This window comes from Cyrtonyx montezumae, unplaced genomic scaffold (genome assembly GCF_038088225.1).
Source record: "Cyrtonyx montezumae isolate F1298 unplaced genomic scaffold, pur_monq_1.0 scaffold_76, whole genome shotgun sequence".
Lineage (NCBI taxonomy): Eukaryota > Metazoa > Chordata > Aves > Galliformes > Odontophoridae > Cyrtonyx > Cyrtonyx montezumae.
The window spans coordinates 221,532-240,413 of NW_027072085.1; the positions used below are offsets into that span (position 1 = coordinate 221,532).

The 18,882-nt window shown below is 50.7% G+C and overlaps 3 protein-coding genes and 1 non-coding gene across 4 annotated transcripts; 3 read left to right on the forward strand and 1 right to left on the reverse strand.

Annotated features, from left to right (window-relative positions):
* Positions 1–61: 61 nt before the first annotated feature.
* Positions 62–6,568, reverse strand: EFCAB12 (EF-hand calcium binding domain 12). Its single transcript, XM_065751627.1, is given in 14 exon segments — positions 62–227; positions 353–509; positions 1,397–1,592; positions 1,716–1,921; positions 2,116–2,269; positions 2,746–2,937; positions 3,209–3,476; positions 3,705–3,822; positions 4,189–4,259; positions 4,869–4,942; positions 5,504–5,760; positions 5,931–6,090; positions 6,235–6,296; positions 6,484–6,568. Coding segments are annotated over 14 exon segments (2,166 nt in total).
* A 266-nt stretch (positions 6,569–6,834) lies between these two features.
* On the forward strand, positions 6,835–14,841 carry KHDC4 (KH domain containing 4, pre-mRNA splicing factor). The gene is made up of 14 exons (XM_065751628.1): positions 6,835–7,081; positions 7,379–7,632; positions 8,363–8,491; positions 8,819–8,898; positions 8,998–9,050; positions 9,794–9,957; positions 10,286–10,497; positions 10,612–10,672; positions 11,241–11,298; positions 11,462–11,715; positions 12,179–12,337; positions 13,328–13,440; positions 13,637–13,728; positions 14,639–14,841. Exons 1-14 carry the CDS (start codon positions 6,835–6,837, stop codon positions 14,836–14,838), a joined length of 2,076 nt encoding a protein of 691 aa, XP_065607700.1. The 3' UTR covers positions 14,839–14,841.
* Positions 10,057–10,185, forward strand: LOC136058304 (small Cajal body-specific RNA 4). The gene has a single exon (XR_010623127.1). It is a non-coding gene; the product is annotated as a small Cajal body-specific RNA 4 (non-coding RNA).
* Positions 14,842–15,997: 1,156 nt separating the features above from the next.
* RIT1 (Ras like without CAAX 1) lies at positions 15,998–18,775 on the forward strand. Its single transcript, XM_065751608.1, has 5 exons — positions 15,998–16,159; positions 16,320–16,376; positions 17,184–17,257; positions 17,863–18,054; positions 18,446–18,775. The coding sequence occupies exons 1-5, from the start codon at positions 16,072–16,074 to the stop codon at positions 18,674–18,676; spliced, it is 642 nt and encodes a 213-aa protein (XP_065607680.1). The 5' UTR covers positions 15,998–16,071; the 3' UTR covers positions 18,677–18,775.
* The last annotated feature ends 107 nt before the right edge of the window (positions 18,776–18,882 follow it).

Genomic DNA, 18,882 nt, shown 5'->3' on the forward strand with positions numbered 1-18,882 from the left:
TGCTGCACCTCTGGTGCCCACAGGCTCTGTCTCATGGATGGGCTGGCACCGTGTTGTGGTTTTAGGTGTGCCAGTACGCAGGCCGGTGAATGTAGCTGAACAAGGGGTGTGACCTGTCAGTCCTCTCTTCTGGAATGCAGAGGCGTATCTTGTCCAGAAGGTGACCTGGCCAGAACATGTTGTCTTTTCTGGATTCTCTCTTTTCTCTCTGGATCATCTTATCATAGCTGGGAAAAAAAAAAAAAAAAAAGGAAAAAAAGAAAGAAAAAAAGTAAAAATAAATCCTGTTTTATGAACATAGACTTCTAGGCGATAGAAGTTACTCTTATGAGTAAGAGTGGTCCTTACTTACTCCTCTTTGCTCATGCTTTCAGCTCCATATTCTGATGATCTGGGTGTGCTCGGAAGTGAAGACTCATCATCAAATCTGTTGTTGTAGTACCCTCCAGGCTGTCTGATCTTCAGGTGTTTTCCTTCTTGGAGGACTTCGTCTTCTGGGTGCAGCAGGCCTGTTAGCAAAGCACATCCAATCCAGATCCTTATTGCACTCTACCACTTCCTGAAGGGAGGTTGTGGTGAGGAGGGGGTGGGCCTCTTCTCCCTGATAAATAATGACAGGATGAAAGGGAATGGACAGAAGTTGTGCCAGGGAAGATTTAGATTAGACCTGAGGAAACATTTTTCTCTGAAAGAGTGGTCAGGCACTGGGATGGCCTGCCTAGGGAGGTGGGTGAGGCACCACCCCTAGCGCTGTTCAAGAAGCGTTTAGATGAGGTGCTAAGGGATTGGATTTAGTAGTTGGGTAGGGATAGTGATAGGAGGATGGTTGGACTAGATGATCTTGTAGGTCCTTTCCAACCTTATGAACCTATGAACCTAGGTCACCTCTGGTTTACGTCTGTGACACTGCCCCGGAGGGGTTACAGCTCCTATGTAATGGAGGAAGGCATGATGATGGCCCTGTGAGAGCTGAGAGGCCTCAGTGGCACTAAGGAGCTTTATGTGGGGTTTTTGTCTGCGCTCTCTGCCCTGGGATCAGGAGCCCCATTTCGACTGAGACTTAAACTCAGCCACAGCCGTGGCTGTGCCCGGCCATGGACCTGCTGAACCTGACTGGAGCCTGCATTCCCAGCTTTGCCCTCCCTGTGCTACTGCCTCATCATTTCCACTCTTAGCTGAACCTGGCTACCAGCCCAGGGGAAAGGGTCTTGGCCCTGACTGATCTGGAGCACTCTGTGCTCACATCTATGCTGATGGGATTGCTGATCCTAGCAGTCCTCCAAGGGCTGCAAATATTCTCCAAAAGAAGCTCCCCGCCCCACACATTGGTCATGCTTCTGAGCTCAGGAAGAGACAAGCTTTTCAGATGCATCTCAGGCCTCAGGGGTTGCATTACCTTTCTGCAGCACTGGATCGGAGAGATTAATGCTGCGCTCTTGGCACAGCTTGGAGCAATTCTGGTAATTCACAGCCACCTTCCTGTGGTACTGCTTGACCAGCTCTCCTCTGTCAAGGCCCGTAGTTGATGGGAAGCAGTGCTTATCAGGGTCTTCCCCAGATTTCCTCAAGTGAGACCTTTCTTTCCATTTGGTCTTGTCCTGTAAGCAAAAGAATGGCCCTGATTAGCATTCAGTGCAGCTCTGGAGCTGCTCCATTCTCTTCGGAGAAGCTCCTGACAGGGATTAATCTCAAAAGGGCTGCCACGTGGACAGTACCTTCCTCATCTCTTGTCTCTTGATAGCTTTTTGTGTCCTGTCTCCAGATGTCTCTTCCACTTTATCATCTGTTAGATGCCATTGTTCTGGTTCACTGTGGACTGGGGTAACTTCCAAGGGCATGGTAGGTTCCATCTCTTTGTCTTTCATCTCAGCAGAAGGTGGAGGTGTGGCAATTTTGCATGTGACTCTGTAGAGCTGTGCACCTGGGAGAGTTTAAAAAGCCCCCCCAAGAAAACAAGAGAAACCATGTTAGACAGCAGCAGAAGGAAACGTCAGGGCTGAGCAACGCTGATAAGACAAAGGACTTTGTCAGTCTGTGCGCTGGAGCGCCCAACAGATGCATCTCATGGAAACATTCCATTACAGAGAGTTTCCCAGCCCAGTGTTCTCCCCATACCTCTTTTGGTGTCTCTGGATTGTTTTCTCCTTATGTCCACCCACTCCTTTTGAGATTCTATCAGCTTTTCAGTGGTAGTATATTTCCCACGTTTAGGGGCGGTCAAGAAGATGATGATGTCCTCCAGATCCTGTTTGCTGATGGGAATGTTTGTCTGACAACCAAAATAGAAAATGACATTGTGATCAATAAAAAAACAAATGAGGCTGTCCCCAGAGCAGGTGGACACCTGGTGAGCTTCACGTGGGGTTCCCAAACACTGACAAACTGACTGCTCTGCTGCTTCCCTCTCAACCTTAGAGCAGCTTGGGGTGGAAGGAGCCGACCCCTGCCACGGGCAGAGTTGCCAACCACTAGCTCTGTTGAGCTCTCTGCTTTTACTGTGCTAAACTTCCCAACCTTCTGGGTATCAAGGACATGTTTTGTCATGGGCCAGACTATCACAAAGTGTCTGGACTGCTAAGCTCCAAAAGATCTGTGTGCTCTTGACAGCTCTGTACCACTGCAGCCAGTGGAAAGTGGGGCTCAGCATGAGCTATGCTGTGTGAACATGTACAAAATGGCTGAGTTGGCACACAGGAAGAGAAGGTGGAGTTGCAGCAGTATGTTACTTTCTCATGCCCTCCATACCTGCTTGATGACTTTAATGAAGTCTGCTCTATTGATATTTTTGCCCTCCATGCCAGCCTTCTTGAAGACATTCACCAGTGTTGTCTTCTGTTTGTGCAGGAGGTTATGCAGTGTGACGAGAGACTGGGGGTACAATGGGAAACGGGGAAATCCGGCCTTCTTCTTAAGCTGGCTGCTTGCTGTTTTTGAGTCCTGAAAAGGAATTGGAAAATACCATGACATCCTCATTGCTGAAAATCACCATGCCAGTAGATGTGAAAGTGGCTGGGATAGAGCAGCATCACTTCACTCATTAAGCAGTAGATAGGTTCATAGGTACATGAGGTTGGAAAGGACCTACAAGATCATCCAGTCCAACCATCCTCCTATCACCATCCCTACCCACTAAGCTACTAAATCATGATGCTGCAGACTACAAAGGATTCAGTGATCCCAAGGCTGAAGAAACACAGTATCTACTTACACCCATGCTGTGTGTTCCTGCTGATTTGCCTTCAGCCTTTTTTTCTGCTTTGCGTGCCTTTATACGTTCCCAGACTCTCCTTTCCAGGTCAGTACGGGGAGACTTATTTCTCAGCCATTTTTCAATGTCTGTACACTTGTCTAGCTGAGAAAAAAATTGCTTTGTATCCTGAATCCAAGCCAACAGGTTTTGTGAATCACCTTCAAGATGAGAAGTGACCACTGGAAAGCTGAAAGTTTCTTTGTCCTGCCTTCCTTCTGTGCTTGGCCTAAAAGAAAAGCACAGACCAGGGTGAGTCAGTACGAGTGCAGAAGGAGTTTCTTCTCCACCCAGTTCTGCTCTTTTCCTCAGTAGAATGAGGAAGCATGAAGAAGCACCACAGACATGCTGCTCTGCCTCCTTGGGACAGGTTGGTCAGAATGTCACTTTGCCAAAAGAGCAGCACCAACATCAGTATCACGCAGGAACAAGAGCTAAAGTCTACTCTACTCAAAACCTTGACGATTATCACCTGCCAGCAGGCTCCTCTTCTTTGCCTAGCTCAGCCATGAGCTCAGCTAGTGTGCTTCGAGAAAGGGTCCTTCGTAGTCTGAGCAGCTTGCGGAGAAGATACTCTGTAAACAGCAAAGGAGAAAGCCTCTCAGAACTGGAGGCTCAGATCTGCATAACAGCACGCTTATTTCAAGTGGTATTGCGATCCCCCCTTCTCCCTGAACTCAAGGCAGAGTTTGTTATTCCCGGAGCTGGACTTCCTAAAGGTTCACTCCCTCCAGCTCAAACAAATCATAAAGTGGAAGAGATGCGCTCTAGGGCACGAAATGCAGGCAGAAAACATGTCCCATCTCTTTCAGAATGTGTCTCTTGAGGTTTGGCTCTCTGTTGTCCCAGGCATCTCACTGTACCACGGGCCCTACGCACCCGCCATGAATGGCAACAGGGAGAGGCACAGACCTCTCTCAAGGATCATTCATTAACATTACCTTTTCTCTCAAGCGGCTTTTTCTCTGATTGTGGAACCATAATGGCTTGAGGAATCATCTTGATCTCAAACCTAGAAATAGGAAGAAGGCATTGTTCAGTGAAAAGGGCTCCTTTGCCCACTCGGCGCCAGCTATCGCAAATGGTGTGCCCTAAACACAGGAACCAGTGAGCAGCACTGGCCTCAGGAACAGCTCAGCACCTCTCCCTGCAGGGAGTCCTGGGTTTTATTCTGCCCCAGTCTTCCCATATCGTTGTGACATAAGAAGGCATCTCAGGTACAGTGAGGGATGTGATCTTCACAACAAACATGGAAACACAACAGGCAGAGGACGTGCACGCATCTACTTTTGTTCCACGTTTTAAGAGATGCTTTCCACGTTGTGTTGAAAACAACAGGAATATTAGGTTCTGCCTTCTGTTCAACATTTTGGCAGTCCCGAGAGAAGCAGAGAAACCATCAGCAGCACTGCCTGCGTGCCTCTGCAGAGCAAACCAGTTCCCTCTGATTGGAGGAACGGTAAAATGCAGAGCACAGTCAGGAACTGAAGATGCGTTAAGTCCAAGCTAAGCAAAAGCAGGGAAGAAATGAACTGACAGTGATATGAAAGAGCACAGCCAAACGTGAGCTGAGCACGTCCAGACTTGTTCAGACAAGGACTGTGGGAACAAATATACTCACTCTGGCAACAGGTAGACACGGCCAGAACAGCTTTGCAGGGAAGCAGTTTCTTTGTTTGAGATGACCCATCTTTTCTGCAAGTGACAGAAACACCAGACATGACTCCAAGAAAGGAATCTCAGCGCTCACAAAGGCCTTTCTACATGTCTGAGAATTCACTGCCGCTCAGCAAACTTCTTGACAAGTGCCTCAGCCTCTTGCCAAAGCAAGCTGCATGGCGTGTATTCTGTTAGGATGAGGAGCGCTGCCAAACTTATTGCAAGGACAGCAGTTAGCAGCTCCTCCAGGAGACTGACCACTTGTTTGCCACGGAACAAGGCAATGGAGCAAACACAATGCAAGGCCTGTTATGAGCCCGGGTTTCTGGTGGCTGCTTTCATCATCAAATATTGGCCTCGCCACTGCTTTGACCTTTTTTCTGTTTATGGCAAGGCTCTTCCAGGGCTGTGTCTTGCCTGCAAAATAGGACTGTGTTTGTTCTCAGCACCTCTGAACTACGGCAAATAGAAGAAGGAGCGAAGAAACAGCTTTCATGGCTTTGTGCCTAGCACACAGCTGGCAGCAGGCCTTGGTTCCCTGGCTTTGTACAGGACTTCAAACTGCTGTAAGCAGTCCAGGGAAGACTATACACTTACACTGAAAAGCTTTTGTACCACAAGCACAGACTTGTTGAGACACAGTAAGAAGTCTTCACAATATGTCATCTCCACATGGTTTCCTCGGATAACAAGAGTGCCAATGTCCTTTAAGGTGAAGTCTGCGTCTTCTCCAGATCTTAGGACGTAGTAGAAATACTGCAAGGTCTCCAACAGACAGTCCTGCACAATTTGCTGAGAATAGGGCACATGTAAGCGTATGGTCTCACAGTCCAGCACCACTTCCTCGATGTCATCTGGAAAAAAGGAGCAAAGTGACCAACTCCCACAGCAGCTGAGCAGAAACAAGTAATGCGCCAGGAGCTTCCAGTTTACGTGCTCTGCTAGAGTGCTGTCTACTGAGGACTGCTAATTGGGAGAACGGAGCAAGTGTATTTGAGCAGTTTTCCCTAATTAGTCTCCTTACCAGGCATCTTTACAGGAGAGTATCTGAGATCACGAATCCGTGCCACGTCCTCAGACAGTGAAAACAGCGGTCTACGAAACATGATTATCTTGCCGTCCTCAAGAGCTCTCCATTTTTGAATGAAAACTGTCCCCAGTCCTATTATGCTGACAGCCAACGGCTGGAACAAAAAGGAGAAGGACCCAATGAGGACTTGTGGCAGCTTGCAAGGGAGCGTCCCATGGTTTGGAAGAGCAAGGCTGGCCCAGGGCTGCCAGGACTGCCGCAGCCATGGGGCACAGGGAGGGGAATGGTGCAGTCCCACCTTTGCCAGCAGGAGCAGTTTGCGAACACGCATGAACACACAGCTCCAAATGGTGGTGACAGCTGCAGTGTAAGAGAAGACACAGCACGCTTTAAGTCAGTGAATTCATGGCCTGGTTGCTTGTTTCTCAACAAGGAGACGGCAAGCAATATGTGCCACAGCTTGAGTTCATCCATGAACATTGGACAAACTTCAGACTAAGAGCACTAGGAGAGGTCTGCAGCTCTGGGCAGCCCTAAAATGCCTTACTGGTATTGGAAAGCTTCCTGAGTGTGGGAAACGTGTCTGTGCTGCAACGCTCGGCGCTGGCTATCAGCTCTCGCAGGCTGGCCATGCTGTCGCTTCAGGTGAGGCTGAAGAGCGAAAGGTTTCCTCCCTTTCTGATACCCTTCTCTATCCTTCACCGGAGAGCAGTCTCCTGCTTCGTTATCTGAGGCACAAGAGACTTCTTGTTTCCTCTAGAGAAAACTGGATGCGAGAGCAACCAGAATCTCTGCTAAATGTGACTGGCGGCACTGCGCAAGGCCAGGGCCGCGACTGCGATGCAGTGCCACCGGTGCCCCCTGTGCGATGACAGCACAAAGAAGAGCAGCGCGCGTCATGGGAACCAGCGAAGTCGTCAGGGCCTCACTGACGTGCCTGGAGGGAGGTGGTGCGCATGCGCAACTCCCCCCGCAGGCGGGAACGCTGCGCGAGCGGCAGCGAGGTGACGTCACTGCCGCCGCCCGTCGTCCCGCCCTCATCGTCCCGGCCGCGCCCGAGCACTGTCGGGCCGCGTTCGTAGCCCTGAAGTGGCGGCCCGCCCGGACAGGCCCGGCCGTGCTCCTGCTCCGTGTGCCCGCTGTCGGTTCGTGCCGGGCCTGGTCCGTCCGGCGGGCCGCGGTCCCGCGGTGCTGAGCGCGCGCTGTCGTTATGGCAACGGTCGGAAGGGGGCGTTGCGGCGCCGCCCGGTGGCCGGAAATGACGCTGCGTCTCGCGCGGAGGCGGTGGAGCGGGGCCGGAGTCGGAGCCATGTCAGCGGGAGGAGGCGGGCAGCGCGACGGGGCCGCGGGCGGGTGAGGCGGGGAGTGGCGGCGGCGGCGACGGTGGTGGTGGGGGGGGAGGGGGGGAGGATCCGGGGCCAGCGGGCGCTGAGGTGACTGAGGTGTCCCCGCTTGCAGGCGGCGCAGCAAATGGGATCAGCCCGGCCCGGCCCCCGCCTTTCTTCTCCCCGGCGCGGCCCCGCTGCCTGGGCGGCCCTTCCCCGGCGGAGGAGATGGCGGCACCGCCGTGGGCGTCTCCGAGAGCTCCGCGGCTCCGTCGGGGGCCCTGGATGCGGCCGCCGCCGTGGCCGCGAAGATCAACGCGATGTTAATGGCCAAAGGGAAGCTGAAGCCGGCGCCCAGCGCGACGGACAAGGTGAGCGAGGGCAGCGCCGGGCCCCGGGCGAGGAGCGGAGCGATGTCCCGGCTGCACTCTGCTGTTTTCCCAATTTGGGAATACGGGGGAGAGGCGGAGTGAGGTGTAGCAGAACAACGGGAGGAGTTATTTGTGTTTTCAGACGGATAGAGTGACACGACTGCACGTGCTGAGAGTTCCCCGTTTGAAGTGGTCAGGAAAGAAGCAGTGGTATTGTCACTGGAGTTATTCATAGGTAATAGGAAAGAGCAGCAAATGTGCCCCACGTTGCAGTCAGCAGAGATGGTTCTGAGCTGTCTGTGTATGGAAAGCAGTTCTCGCAGCCTTCTGAACGTGAGGTGCAGTAGTGAGTGCTCCTCTGGGAGCAGAGCGTTGGTCAGGAGTGGCAGTGGGGATGTAAACGCCGTGGTTTCCATTGGCACAGTGTTATTGCTCATCTCTCTGTCTGTTTCTCCTTTTACAGAGCATGAGTACTAACTAATTGTTGCATCAAAATGTCCTGAGAATAAAGCTGATAGTGCTTATCGTTTCGGTTTTAAGCTGTGCAGTGTTATTAAGTAGTCGTTCTGAAGTACTTTCTGTGAATAGTTTTAAAGAGTTTTTGGAGTTCAGCAGATGGGGCAAGAAAATGAAAAGGCTGTTCACCCCCCCGGGCCTCCAGGCTCTATTTGCTTGTTACTCAGTATGTCTGTTTTCAAACCACCAGTCTTTGCAATGATTGTTTTTGAAGCTGCAGGCTCTGGGGAAAGGCCCAGCCACAAATAAAAGCAAAGATGACCTCGTGGTGGCAGAGGTGGAAATCAACGATGTGCCCCTGACGTGCAGAAACCTCCTGACGAGGGGACAGACCCAGGATGAGGTACGTTCAGGAGTTACACCTGCTTCGTTCGGCTTGGCAGCTCGGGGTCTTTGTAAGGCTAAAAGAGTTGGCAGCAAAGTATGTTCAGTGGTTGTTTCCTGTTACAAACACACGGTGTTTTCTGAGGTGCTTTGTTCAGTAAAGCATGATGTGATGAGGTAAGGTGGCACAGCCAGTGTTCTTTAGTGGGCACCGTTTGTCCTCTTACCACCACAGTCATGTTTTCTGGTCTCTTTATAGAACAGCTTAACTTAAAGCACTCTAACGTTGTGTGTGTGTTCTGTTTCTCATCAGTAAACTTGTGGCTGTGCTCTTAATTGCTTGCAGATAAGTCGACTGAGTGGAGCGGCTGTTTCCACTCGAGGGAGGTTCATGACTGCAGAGGAGAAAGCAAAAGTGGGACCTGGGTTTGTATTTCTGCTTTTCTTTTTGTAATTGGGTGCTTAAGTAACGAGGTGCTCTCTCACTCTGTTGATGTCATGGAATGTTTGATGTTTTCTTCCTAGAGATCGCCCTCTGTATCTTCATGTCCAGGGTCAGACGAGGGAGCTGGTTGACAGTAAGTGTGCCAAGTGTTCAGCCTTGTTCTCTGCTCCTCTTCTTTGCGGTGTGTTCAGACAGTCTTGCAGTAGTGCTGGATTTTGCTGGGACTGAGAGGGATTTGTGCTGTAAATGATCTGTGCTGAGGAGTGTAACACAAAGCTCCGGCGCTTCCGTGTGGGGTTTATGGATCCCAAAGGAAGCAGAGGGAAGTTATCAGCCATCAGTTTAATGGAGAGGAGCTGGTGTTACTGGGAGCAGCTGGCTGCTCGCTGTGTGCTGAGTTCATGGTGCTGGTGGCTGGCTGAGTGTTGAGTTGTCTGCTCACCCCCTTCAGTTCTGTGACCGTACACTTAACAGCAGGAGAGAATAACTCATCACATCTCAGGGTACAGACGCAGAGCAGTTTCTCACAAACAAGTTCCTTCCCTATGCAGAATCTAGAGGCAGTTTGCTTGTGTTCCCGAGCTAACCTTAGAGCTGCTCACTTGTAGCAGCAGCCAGCAAGCAGTTTTTCTGACCTCGCTCATTCATGCAGATGTAAATCCTGTGCAGAGTGGAAAGTGTTTTTATTGTGTTTTCTTCACCATTGGGCACGAGGACATCTGGGTTATGCTGGCACAGGGAACTGCATCTGTTGTGTTTACCAGAAGATCAGTACTCGTGTGGTTATCCCATCAGCACAGATTCCTTTGTGGGGGGGGCAGTGGGGTGTGTTAGTAACATCCCCCTGCTGAAATGGTTTCATGTCCTGTCAACCAGGAGCTGTTAATCGTATTAAAGAGATCATTACTAACGGAGTGGTGAAGGCTGCCACGGGCTCCAGTCCAACTTTCAATGGAGCTACAGTGACTGTGTACCACCAGCCAGCCCCCATCGCTCAGATGTCTCCAGCAGTTGGTCAGAAACCTCCGTTCCAGTCAGGGGTGAGTGATTCATTTGTGACTTTCATTTATTGATTGCAGAGTGTGTGTCACGTGCTGTTTGCTGGAAAAGAAATAAGTGCTTCCGAAGCTGCTGTGAGAAGTGGAGGACTAATCAGACTGAGTCTGGAGAGTGAGACTCAGGTGACAGTTATCTCCTAGAAGAAAAGGGATGGAGAGAGCAGTCCTATGTAGAGAAAAACAAAGGGCCCACTGTGCCATCCAACAGTAAACATTCTGAGTGCCACAGAAGGACCACTTCTGGCTTCTAGTGAAACGATCATCCTAACCATGAGAGTGAACTAAGAGTCTTTCCCTTTTGCATTTACAGATGCATTATGTTCAGGACAAATTATTTGTTGGTCTGGAACATGCTGTACCCACATTTAACGTGAAGGAGAAGGTGGAAGGGCCTGGCTGCTCCTATTTGCAGCACATTCAGATTGAAACAGGTGCCAAAGTCTTTCTTCGTGGAAAAGGCTCAGGTTGCATCGAACCAGCATCAGGCAGAGAAGCTTTTGAACCCATGTACATCTACATCAGGTAGAACGAGGCTCCTTAACGTGCCAAGATGGGGCAGCACGTGGCTGCTGAAAGGAGCAGCTCCCCACGTCGGTGGGAACGTTTGTCCTTATGAATTTCTTTGTCTGTTTTCAGTCACCCAAAGCCAGAAGGTTTGGCAGCAGCGAAAAAGCTCTGTGAAAATCTGTTGCAAACTGTGAGTAGCTCTTACAGATTTCAGAAGTCATCTTGCTTTAGCTGTGAACATCTTCCACACGCACACGGTCTCTTTCTCCTGAAGAGATGGTTTTGTTTGGCACCAAAAGAGTGTTCGTAACCTCACACGTGCAAAATTAACCTCTCAGTCTTCGTTATTTGAATGCACTACCGTAGAATAAAGCCCTGTGAGACGTAGTCCTTCTGCAGCCCATGCCCAAGTACAAACACTATCAAAGTATTTTCTGAAATACGTTGGAGAGCTTTTAGGTGCTGTGAGGGTTCTGTTCTTAACGAGGTAATCCACTTGCTGTGCTGTACATCCTGGGATAGGTTGTGTTGCCTGAGCTGTGTGCAGACCAGCAGGGTTAGTGGCAGTTCTGCAGGGTTCTGATAGGTTTTGCTCTGTGAATTCCCAACGTTTCAGTTTTCGTGCTTGGGTTCTTGCTGTCTTTGAGTCGCAGACCCCTTAAGGCTTTATGAGGATGCACGATTAGATGCCCTTTGCCTGCAGGAGAGCGATACAGGAAATAAATGCTTACATTCTCACCTTTGATCACCCTTTGTAGGTCCATGCTGAGTACTCTCGCTTTGTGAATCAGATAACCACTGCTGTACCTTTAGCAGGTAACGTTCACAATCACGAAATCCTGAGTTGCATTTTGTGGAGCTCGGTTTGGTCCTTGTGTCAGAGCAGCTCTGTTTCTTTGACGCTTGGTCATTAAGTTTGCAGTTTCTGTGACCCTCACCTGCACTGAAGATGACCCTTTTCTCCTCCCTCTCTCTCCAGGCTTTGCGCAGCCTGCTGCTATTAACAGCGTGCCATCTCAGCCATCATATTACCCTTCCAATGGGTACCAGTCTGGTTATCCTGTCGTTCCCCCTCCCCAGCAGCCCGTTCAGCCCCCGTACAGCGTGCCAGGCATGGTGCCACCCGCTGTGCCCTTGGCACCGGGGGTCATCACAACGCTGCCTGCAGGAGTTCCTCCTGTGCCAACACAGTATCCCATATCTCAAGTTCAGCCTCCTGCCAGCACTGGACAGGTACTGCTACAGATGAAGGATTTGCCTTATAGCCATCTACTTACTCAGCTGTTTCTTTGCTAACAGTGCCTCACTTGAAGTACTTCTGGGTGGGGAATTCTTGAGGGCGTACGTTGGCAATTTCTGGGGTCATTGCTTCGGTGCTTTTGTCCAAGCAGTTAACTTTTTTGGTTGCTTGGACACTTCTTGGACATGCTGTGCCCTGCTAACACAAGGGGTGCTCACAGGGAGATGTCACCTCTTCTTACGTGGGTGCAGGGAGTCTGAGTTGCAGACAGTGATTGCTCTGAGCTGGGAGCATTCTGTAAGCCGGGTACCTCTGAATTGTGCATTTCCTTTTTGCCTCTCTTAGGCTCTGCAAAGGGAGAAACTGGTTGTGTTTTCTGATCCAATGTATGATATGTGGAATTGATAACATCCACATGAAGCATTGTCTTATTTGCTTTTAATTTCTGCATGCCAGAGTCCACTGAGCGCTCCTTTTCTTCCTGCTGCTGCCCCGGTAAAAGCAGCCATGCCGACTGGGACACAGCCACAAGTCCAACCCCACCCCCAGGGTCAAAAGAGGCGCTTCACTGAGGAACTGCCCGATGAGAGAGAGTCAGGACTGCTGGGATATCAGGTGGAATAAAATCAGCAATTTTACTTCATTCAACAAAACAGAACTTGGCTGGAGAGGGATGGCTCTTAGCACAGAGAAAATGCAGACAGGCCCTTGGGCAGGCAGCAGTGGTGGATGCAAAGCACCGAGGCCACGCTTCAGTTTCTTTGAGCTGGTGCACTGTTCTCAGACTGAGCTGTCTGACGTGTGGACAGCTTGCTTTCCACGCCTGTGATCTCTCACAGAGAGCAGCAGTGCATTCAGGTCAAAGAGATGGCAGCAGCGTGTTACTGTTAGGTGAAAGTCAGATGATGATGATGGTGATTTTTTTTCTCTTTGATTTACTGTGGGTCTTTTGGATGGGCTTCTTTAGAGGGAGGGAAAGTGGTAATAACATCTGTGTTTCCCATTTCCCTTTCTTCCAGGCGGCGCTTGGGAGGATTTCTAGAAGCGTAGATTTAAGAGAGTGATTCTGTTTATACATTTTAAAACAGCAAAAGTTACAGAGTTGATGTTAATGAAAATAACTTTGAGCTTTTTGTCAGAATTCTGTGTGAGGAAATAGAGGTTCTGCAAATGCTCATTGGCAGAATCCATTAATAAGAGCTTGATTTAGGGAAAACAGGTCTGCCTGAGTGCAGATCTTGTATTAATACATGTAAAGCAAAGTGTACTGTGGCGTGAGGCCTCTAAGAGTACTCAGAATTAGCTGGTTGAGGAGGTAGTAAGTCAATCCATGAACTAAACAGCTGTCACTGCTGTCCTGGAGTACGGGGACGGTGGAGTAGATGCTGAGGTGACTTCTACAGTGGTGCTCAGGCATGTTTTTTACAACTTTACCCTCAGTATTTTTAGGGAAAAAAGCATTTTGTTTAACAGTGGTGATTAGTGGCTGCTTCTGTTAGTGGCAGTGTACTCTGAAAAGTTGGGTTTCCTATCAGTATCATTAAGGAGCTGTAGCTTATGTTGTAGTTGTAGATTTGCTAATGCCGTGTGTTTTTCTGCTCATAGCATGGACCCATTCATATGACTAATTTAGGTACAGGCTTCTCCAGTCAGAGTGAAATCGATGGAGCCGGGTCGAAGCCAGCAAGTTCCTCAGGAAAGGAGAGAGAGAGGGACAGGTATGGGATGGTTTGCTGTTACCTTTATACATCCTCATCTGTCCTGAGTTTGTAGAGTGCAATGAGGCCCAACTGAAAGCGAATGGCAGAGGCTGCGTTTTGAATTTGTTTGCTGTTAACTTTGGCTGTGCTTGCTCTTAAAAACAATGAGAGAAAACAAACAGAACGTGATGAGGGTTTGTGTTTGTTCCAACAGGCAGTTGATGCCTCCACCAGCTTTTCCTGTCACTGGGATGAAATCAGAATCTGAAGAAAGAAATGGTGTGGGGTCTTTGCCAGGCAGCCATGGTGAGTACGATGAGTCCAGCGTGCTCCTCTGATCGTAATGCTCATTTAGATTGGTGATTTGTTTTTGTGTGTCCTTTTTACTGCCTTCAGTACAAGGGAGGCCATTGCTCTGTTCTAAAATCACTATGACTGGTGATGCTTCTCATAAAGCTTTAATAAACACCTCTCTGAATGAGGAGGGTGTGATCAGGTGAAGGCAGAAGGACTGAGCTTTGACCCGCAGTCAGCTGGAGCACAGAATCTCACGGCATTGTCCTAGAACACAGATGTCATGTGGCTTTACATTGTGTACAGCCACCTCTAGGAGCACTGAGGAGTATCAGTGGCAGTTATGGTTCAGGTGTGTATTTCCAGACACGAGCTGTGTCCACCTTGTCTGCAGACAGAAGTGTTTCTAGGTTTCATCCTCTCGTAGGGCTGTCACACATCGGTTGTTTGCAGCTTGGTAAAACATGGAATGACTTTAATTAACTCTCCTCGTAGTGTAGTGCCTTCCATATCAGGTCTGCAGGTGCATCACACTAGGTTGTTTAACCTTAGTTTTTCTGCAGTATTGGTCCCAGAGGTTGTTCTTCTGCTAGCTTTCTTTTGAGCAAAAGTTCTGCTTTTCTTTACGTGAAATTGCCCTCACTCTGACCCGTTTGCTAACTTCACCTTTCTTGTGTGTTTCTTTCTTCTTTCTCTGTTCTCTTACATGGTTCTGGTGGATCACATGTGCTGTTGCTGGTGCTGTTTCGCGTGGCCTTCGACCTTGGATGACCATTGGCCTCGTGACCTCAAAATGGTGTCCAACTAACGATTCACAATTAACATCTTCTTTTATTAACTTGTTTTTGGGGCATTTTATCTCTCTATTTTTACTTTTCCTTCTTGGGGGTTGGGGGGATTGTTCTGTTTTCCCCCCCCTTAGATCATCAAGCAAAGAAGATGAAAACATCTGAGAAGGGCTTTGGCTTAGTGGCATACGCCGGAGATTCGTCGGATGAAGAGGAGGAGCACGGTGGCCATAAAAATGCAAGTACTTTTTCACAGGGGTGGAGTTTGGGATACCAGTATCCTTCCTCACAGCAGCGAGCCAAACAACAGATGCCATTTTGGATGGCACCGTAAAAACTACAGAACTGTCTTCATTCATCTCTTTTATTTTTTTTCTCTAGCAATAATGCATGTATACTACAAAAGGAACTTGGCAAATATGCATTGTTTTTACATTTGCAGAAGCTAAAGGTTCAGTATTCCTCCATGAAAGGGCTCCATTCTTTTTAAACCCTTTATTTCTGCAGTGAATTTGTCATCTAGGGGAGGTTTGAAGTAGTGCTTTGCCAGGGCCGGTCCCTTCCGCCGTGGGGGAGGCCCTGGAGGGAGGAGCTGTAATAAGAGGAGCCTGTGGCTGTTCCCCGTTTCTCCAGGGTGACTTAAAAATGGGCAGTGTCAGCCCCGCTGCCTCCGGACTTGTTTTATCGCAGTGCTGCTGCTCTCGGCTCACGGTCCCACCGTTGTTGGTGGCTGTGGGTTCAGTGTTTGGACTTCCAGCAGAGGGCAGCGCTGTGCAGCGGTTGAGGACAAAGCGCCCGATGGCGTTTCTGGGAGTTGATCGTTTGCTTTTACTTTTTACATCTCCTGTTGTAACTCCACGTTGGCTTTTCTTTACAATGTGGTTCGTCTAACCCCGCAGCTTCTGGGTCTAGTGCTGGGGGAGGGGAGGGGAAGGGTCCCTGGCGCTTCCGTTCCGCTCAGCATTTTGTATGGGACCGCTTTCCACCCTTCTCCCCGCCTCTTTACCTCACTCTGGTTCCACCCGCTTTGTTTCACGGAGAGAAAGGCAGCAGCCGAGAGCGGAGAGATGGGAACGAGTTCTGTACGGACACAAACCACGCGAGGGCAGTGGGGGCGGGGCGGGGCGCTCCCACCCACCCGCGTGCCGGGAGCGGCTGACAGCATTGTACAAACATCGACTTTCCTATGTCTTGTAAATAATGAGAACCGCGCTTTCATTATAAATAAATGTATAAACGATGTACAAACGCTATCATCGAGCACTGACTGTCACCGCCCTTCCGCTTCCGGGGCTGATCCCGCGGGAGCGAGGGGGGCGGGGCCTTTGCTTTTCAAGGGCGTGGCTTGGAGGGGGCGTGGCCGCGGGGGGCGGTGTCGGCGCGGAGCGGCGCCGCCGCCATTTTGGTTCCCCGCCGGAGCTCCGCGTTGCACCGCGCGGCGGCGGAAATGCGGCGCGGAGCGGCGTGAGGTGCGCGGGGAGCGGAGCGCCGCGGCCGCGCGTGGGGCTGCCGGGCTCACGCTGCTTTCCTCCCCCTCAGGGGCGGCGGTTCGTTCGGCGCTGAGGAGATGGACGCCGGGCCCCGCCCGTGCGGCGCGGGGCAGCCCCGCGAGTACAAACTGGTGATGTTGGGCGCCGGCGGCGTCGGGAAGAGCGGTGCGTGCGGGCCGGGGCCGGGCGGGCGGGGCCGGGGCCGGGCCCGGCGGTCTTCCCGGGATCGTTCCCCGCGGGGGCGGAGCTCCGCGCTCGGTTGGTGCCGCGCTCGGTTGGTGCCGCCCTCGGGGCCGCGCGCGCTTCAGCGCCGTTTCTGTTTCAGCCATGACGATGCAGTTCATCAGCCACCGCTTTCCCGAGGACCACGACCCCACCATCGGTGAGAGCCCCTCCCCCGCTCCGCCGCGTCCCCGCCGCGGTTTTTGCGCCGTCCCTTAGCGCCGCACTGAGGGTCAGAAAGCTGAAGGATGGAGACGCTGGGTCCTGGCTTCACACGAGCTTCCACCCTTGCAGCATTCCCCGTTTTACACCCTTTGCTTGGGATACTAATGTCTGCATCCCGAAGCTGAAGGTTGCTCGTTGCTTTCGTCCCGGTAGCATCACGAGTGGGTTCTGATCCGACCCGTCCCGGTGCGGGCAGATAGGAGCGGCCGCTGTTGCTGAGGGCGGCTCGGTCATTTATCCGCCCTGACAGCGCTTTGTTTCCCCCTCCCGTTCTGTCTGCTGCCTTCCATTGCTTTTGCCTTCTTCCTTATCGCCGATTCTGAAAGCTGTGAATAGATTTTTAAAAGCTCCAGCTCCTTCACAATGGAAACTAACACTCAGAGTTTGCACACTGTGTGTGTTGCCTTTATTACCTCTGGTGCTGTGATGCACTCATTATTTTTCAATCTGATCTCCGGTGCGGAGTGCACAGCAAGGCAGCGAGCGTCGGTCCCCTCCCACTTCAGGACCGATGTCACTGTGGTGCTCTGTGCTCTCCCTCAGATCTGAGCTCGATGCCATCGCTCTCCCGCAGTGGCACAGAGATTTCCACGGGCAGTTGGGAGGACGCTGGGTCACAGCGGTCGGGTTTTAATTTGTTGTTGAGATCAGGGCCTTCTGTGTAACGCCTCTGTGTGTCGGTGACTAATGAGCGTTGCGTGGCATTCCCACTTTGTTTCTCCCCACTGTGCTGTGAATTCAGAGGATGCTTATAAGATACGGATCCGCATCGATGACGAACCTGCCAACCTGGATATCCTGGACACAGCGGGGCAGGTAGGTGAGCAGCAGTGTGAGGGAGGCTGCCGCGGGCAGGGACGCAGCTCATGCCTTTCTTTCCTCCTGGATAGTTTTTAGAGCTGTCTTAATTCATCTGTTGTCCACGGCATTGGCATCGTGCTGTGTTTAGGCAGCCCAGGCAGCGTTTTATTTTGTGTTTTGCCTTCTCCATTGCATCTCGTTGCTCACAGCCAGCAAGTGATGTATATTGGCTGAAAAAACACGTGGAGTCTTTTGATTTCTTTGACTCCTTTCTTACGCCTGATCAAAGTCTCCCCTCTTTTAGTGTGAAGCCATTTCCCCGTGTCCTTTCACAGGACACTCTGCTGATGAGTGTCCCTTCCTTCCCTACTGCCCTTCAGAAACTGAAAGGCCGCTCTCAGCTCTTTCTCTTCTCCAGGCTGAGCTGCCCCAGCTCTCTCAGCCTGTCCTCCTGGGGAAGGTTTCATCACATTATTTGTGTACCAAGGGAGGGGTGGTGTTAATCCCATAGATCTTGCCCCCTGCGTAACAAGGAGGGAGATGACAAGTTTGTATAGCGTTCCTACGCTGCTGATTTTGGAATGGAAAATCACGGTGTTTTTGTAACCATCTGTTTGTAGGCAGAGTTCACGGCCATGAGGGACCAGTACATGAGGGCTGGGGAGGGATTCATCATCTGCTACTCCATCACAGATCGACGCAGCTTCCACGAAGTGCGTGAATTCAAGCAGCTCATCTATCGCGTGCGGCGCAACGACGACACTCCCGTGGTCCTCGTGGGGAACAAATCCGACCTGACGCAGCTGCGGCAGGTGCGTGGCTCAGAGGGGCCCTCCCTCCTGCTTCTCTTTCAAAACACACTGCCAGAAGAGATCACGTCCTTAATTTTGTAGCATATTCACCCTGGTGTAAGTTGAAGACGAGGGCAGTGCGAATTTAACCGGGGGTGTTGAATAACTGAATGTGTATAACTGCCATGAAAGTGAAGTCGAGTTGATTCCTCGAGTTCCAGCTGCTCTCAGGCTTTTCCTTTTCAGTCTTTTCCTTTTCAGTCTTTTCAGGCTTTTCCTTTTCAGGCTTTTCCTTTTCAGTCTTTATTTCCTGGGAGGGTGCACGCACAGCTCTGGGCCGACCAGAACAGGAAGAGAGGAAGGAAGAAGCTCTGTTTTTTTGGCTTTCTTGACAAGAATGAATGTTTTCCAGGTGTCCAAAGAAGAAGGCTCTGCTTTAGCACGAGAATTCAACTGCCCTTTCTTTGAAACTTCTGCTGCGTACCGTTACTACATCGACGACGTGTTCCACGCGCTGGTGCGAGAGATCCGCAGGAAAGAAAAAGAAGCAGTGATGGCAATGGAAAAAAAATCCAAACCCAAAAGCAGCGTTTGGAAAAGACTGAAGTCCCCGTTCAGGAGGAAGAAGGATTCGGTCACTTGAAGAGAGAGAACTGCTCTGTAGGAGAAGACCTGTGAGCAGCCACGTGTACGCAAAGCGGTGGAGTGCCAGCGTGCCAGCGGGAGGTTTAAGGACCGATGGGACTTCGTTGCTGTTGCCCATTATTTTTGTTTGTTCTCTTAGTTCTGGATGTGTAACCTGAGCCACAGTAACATTTTTACTTCTGTTTGTTGTCATTTTTAGACCAG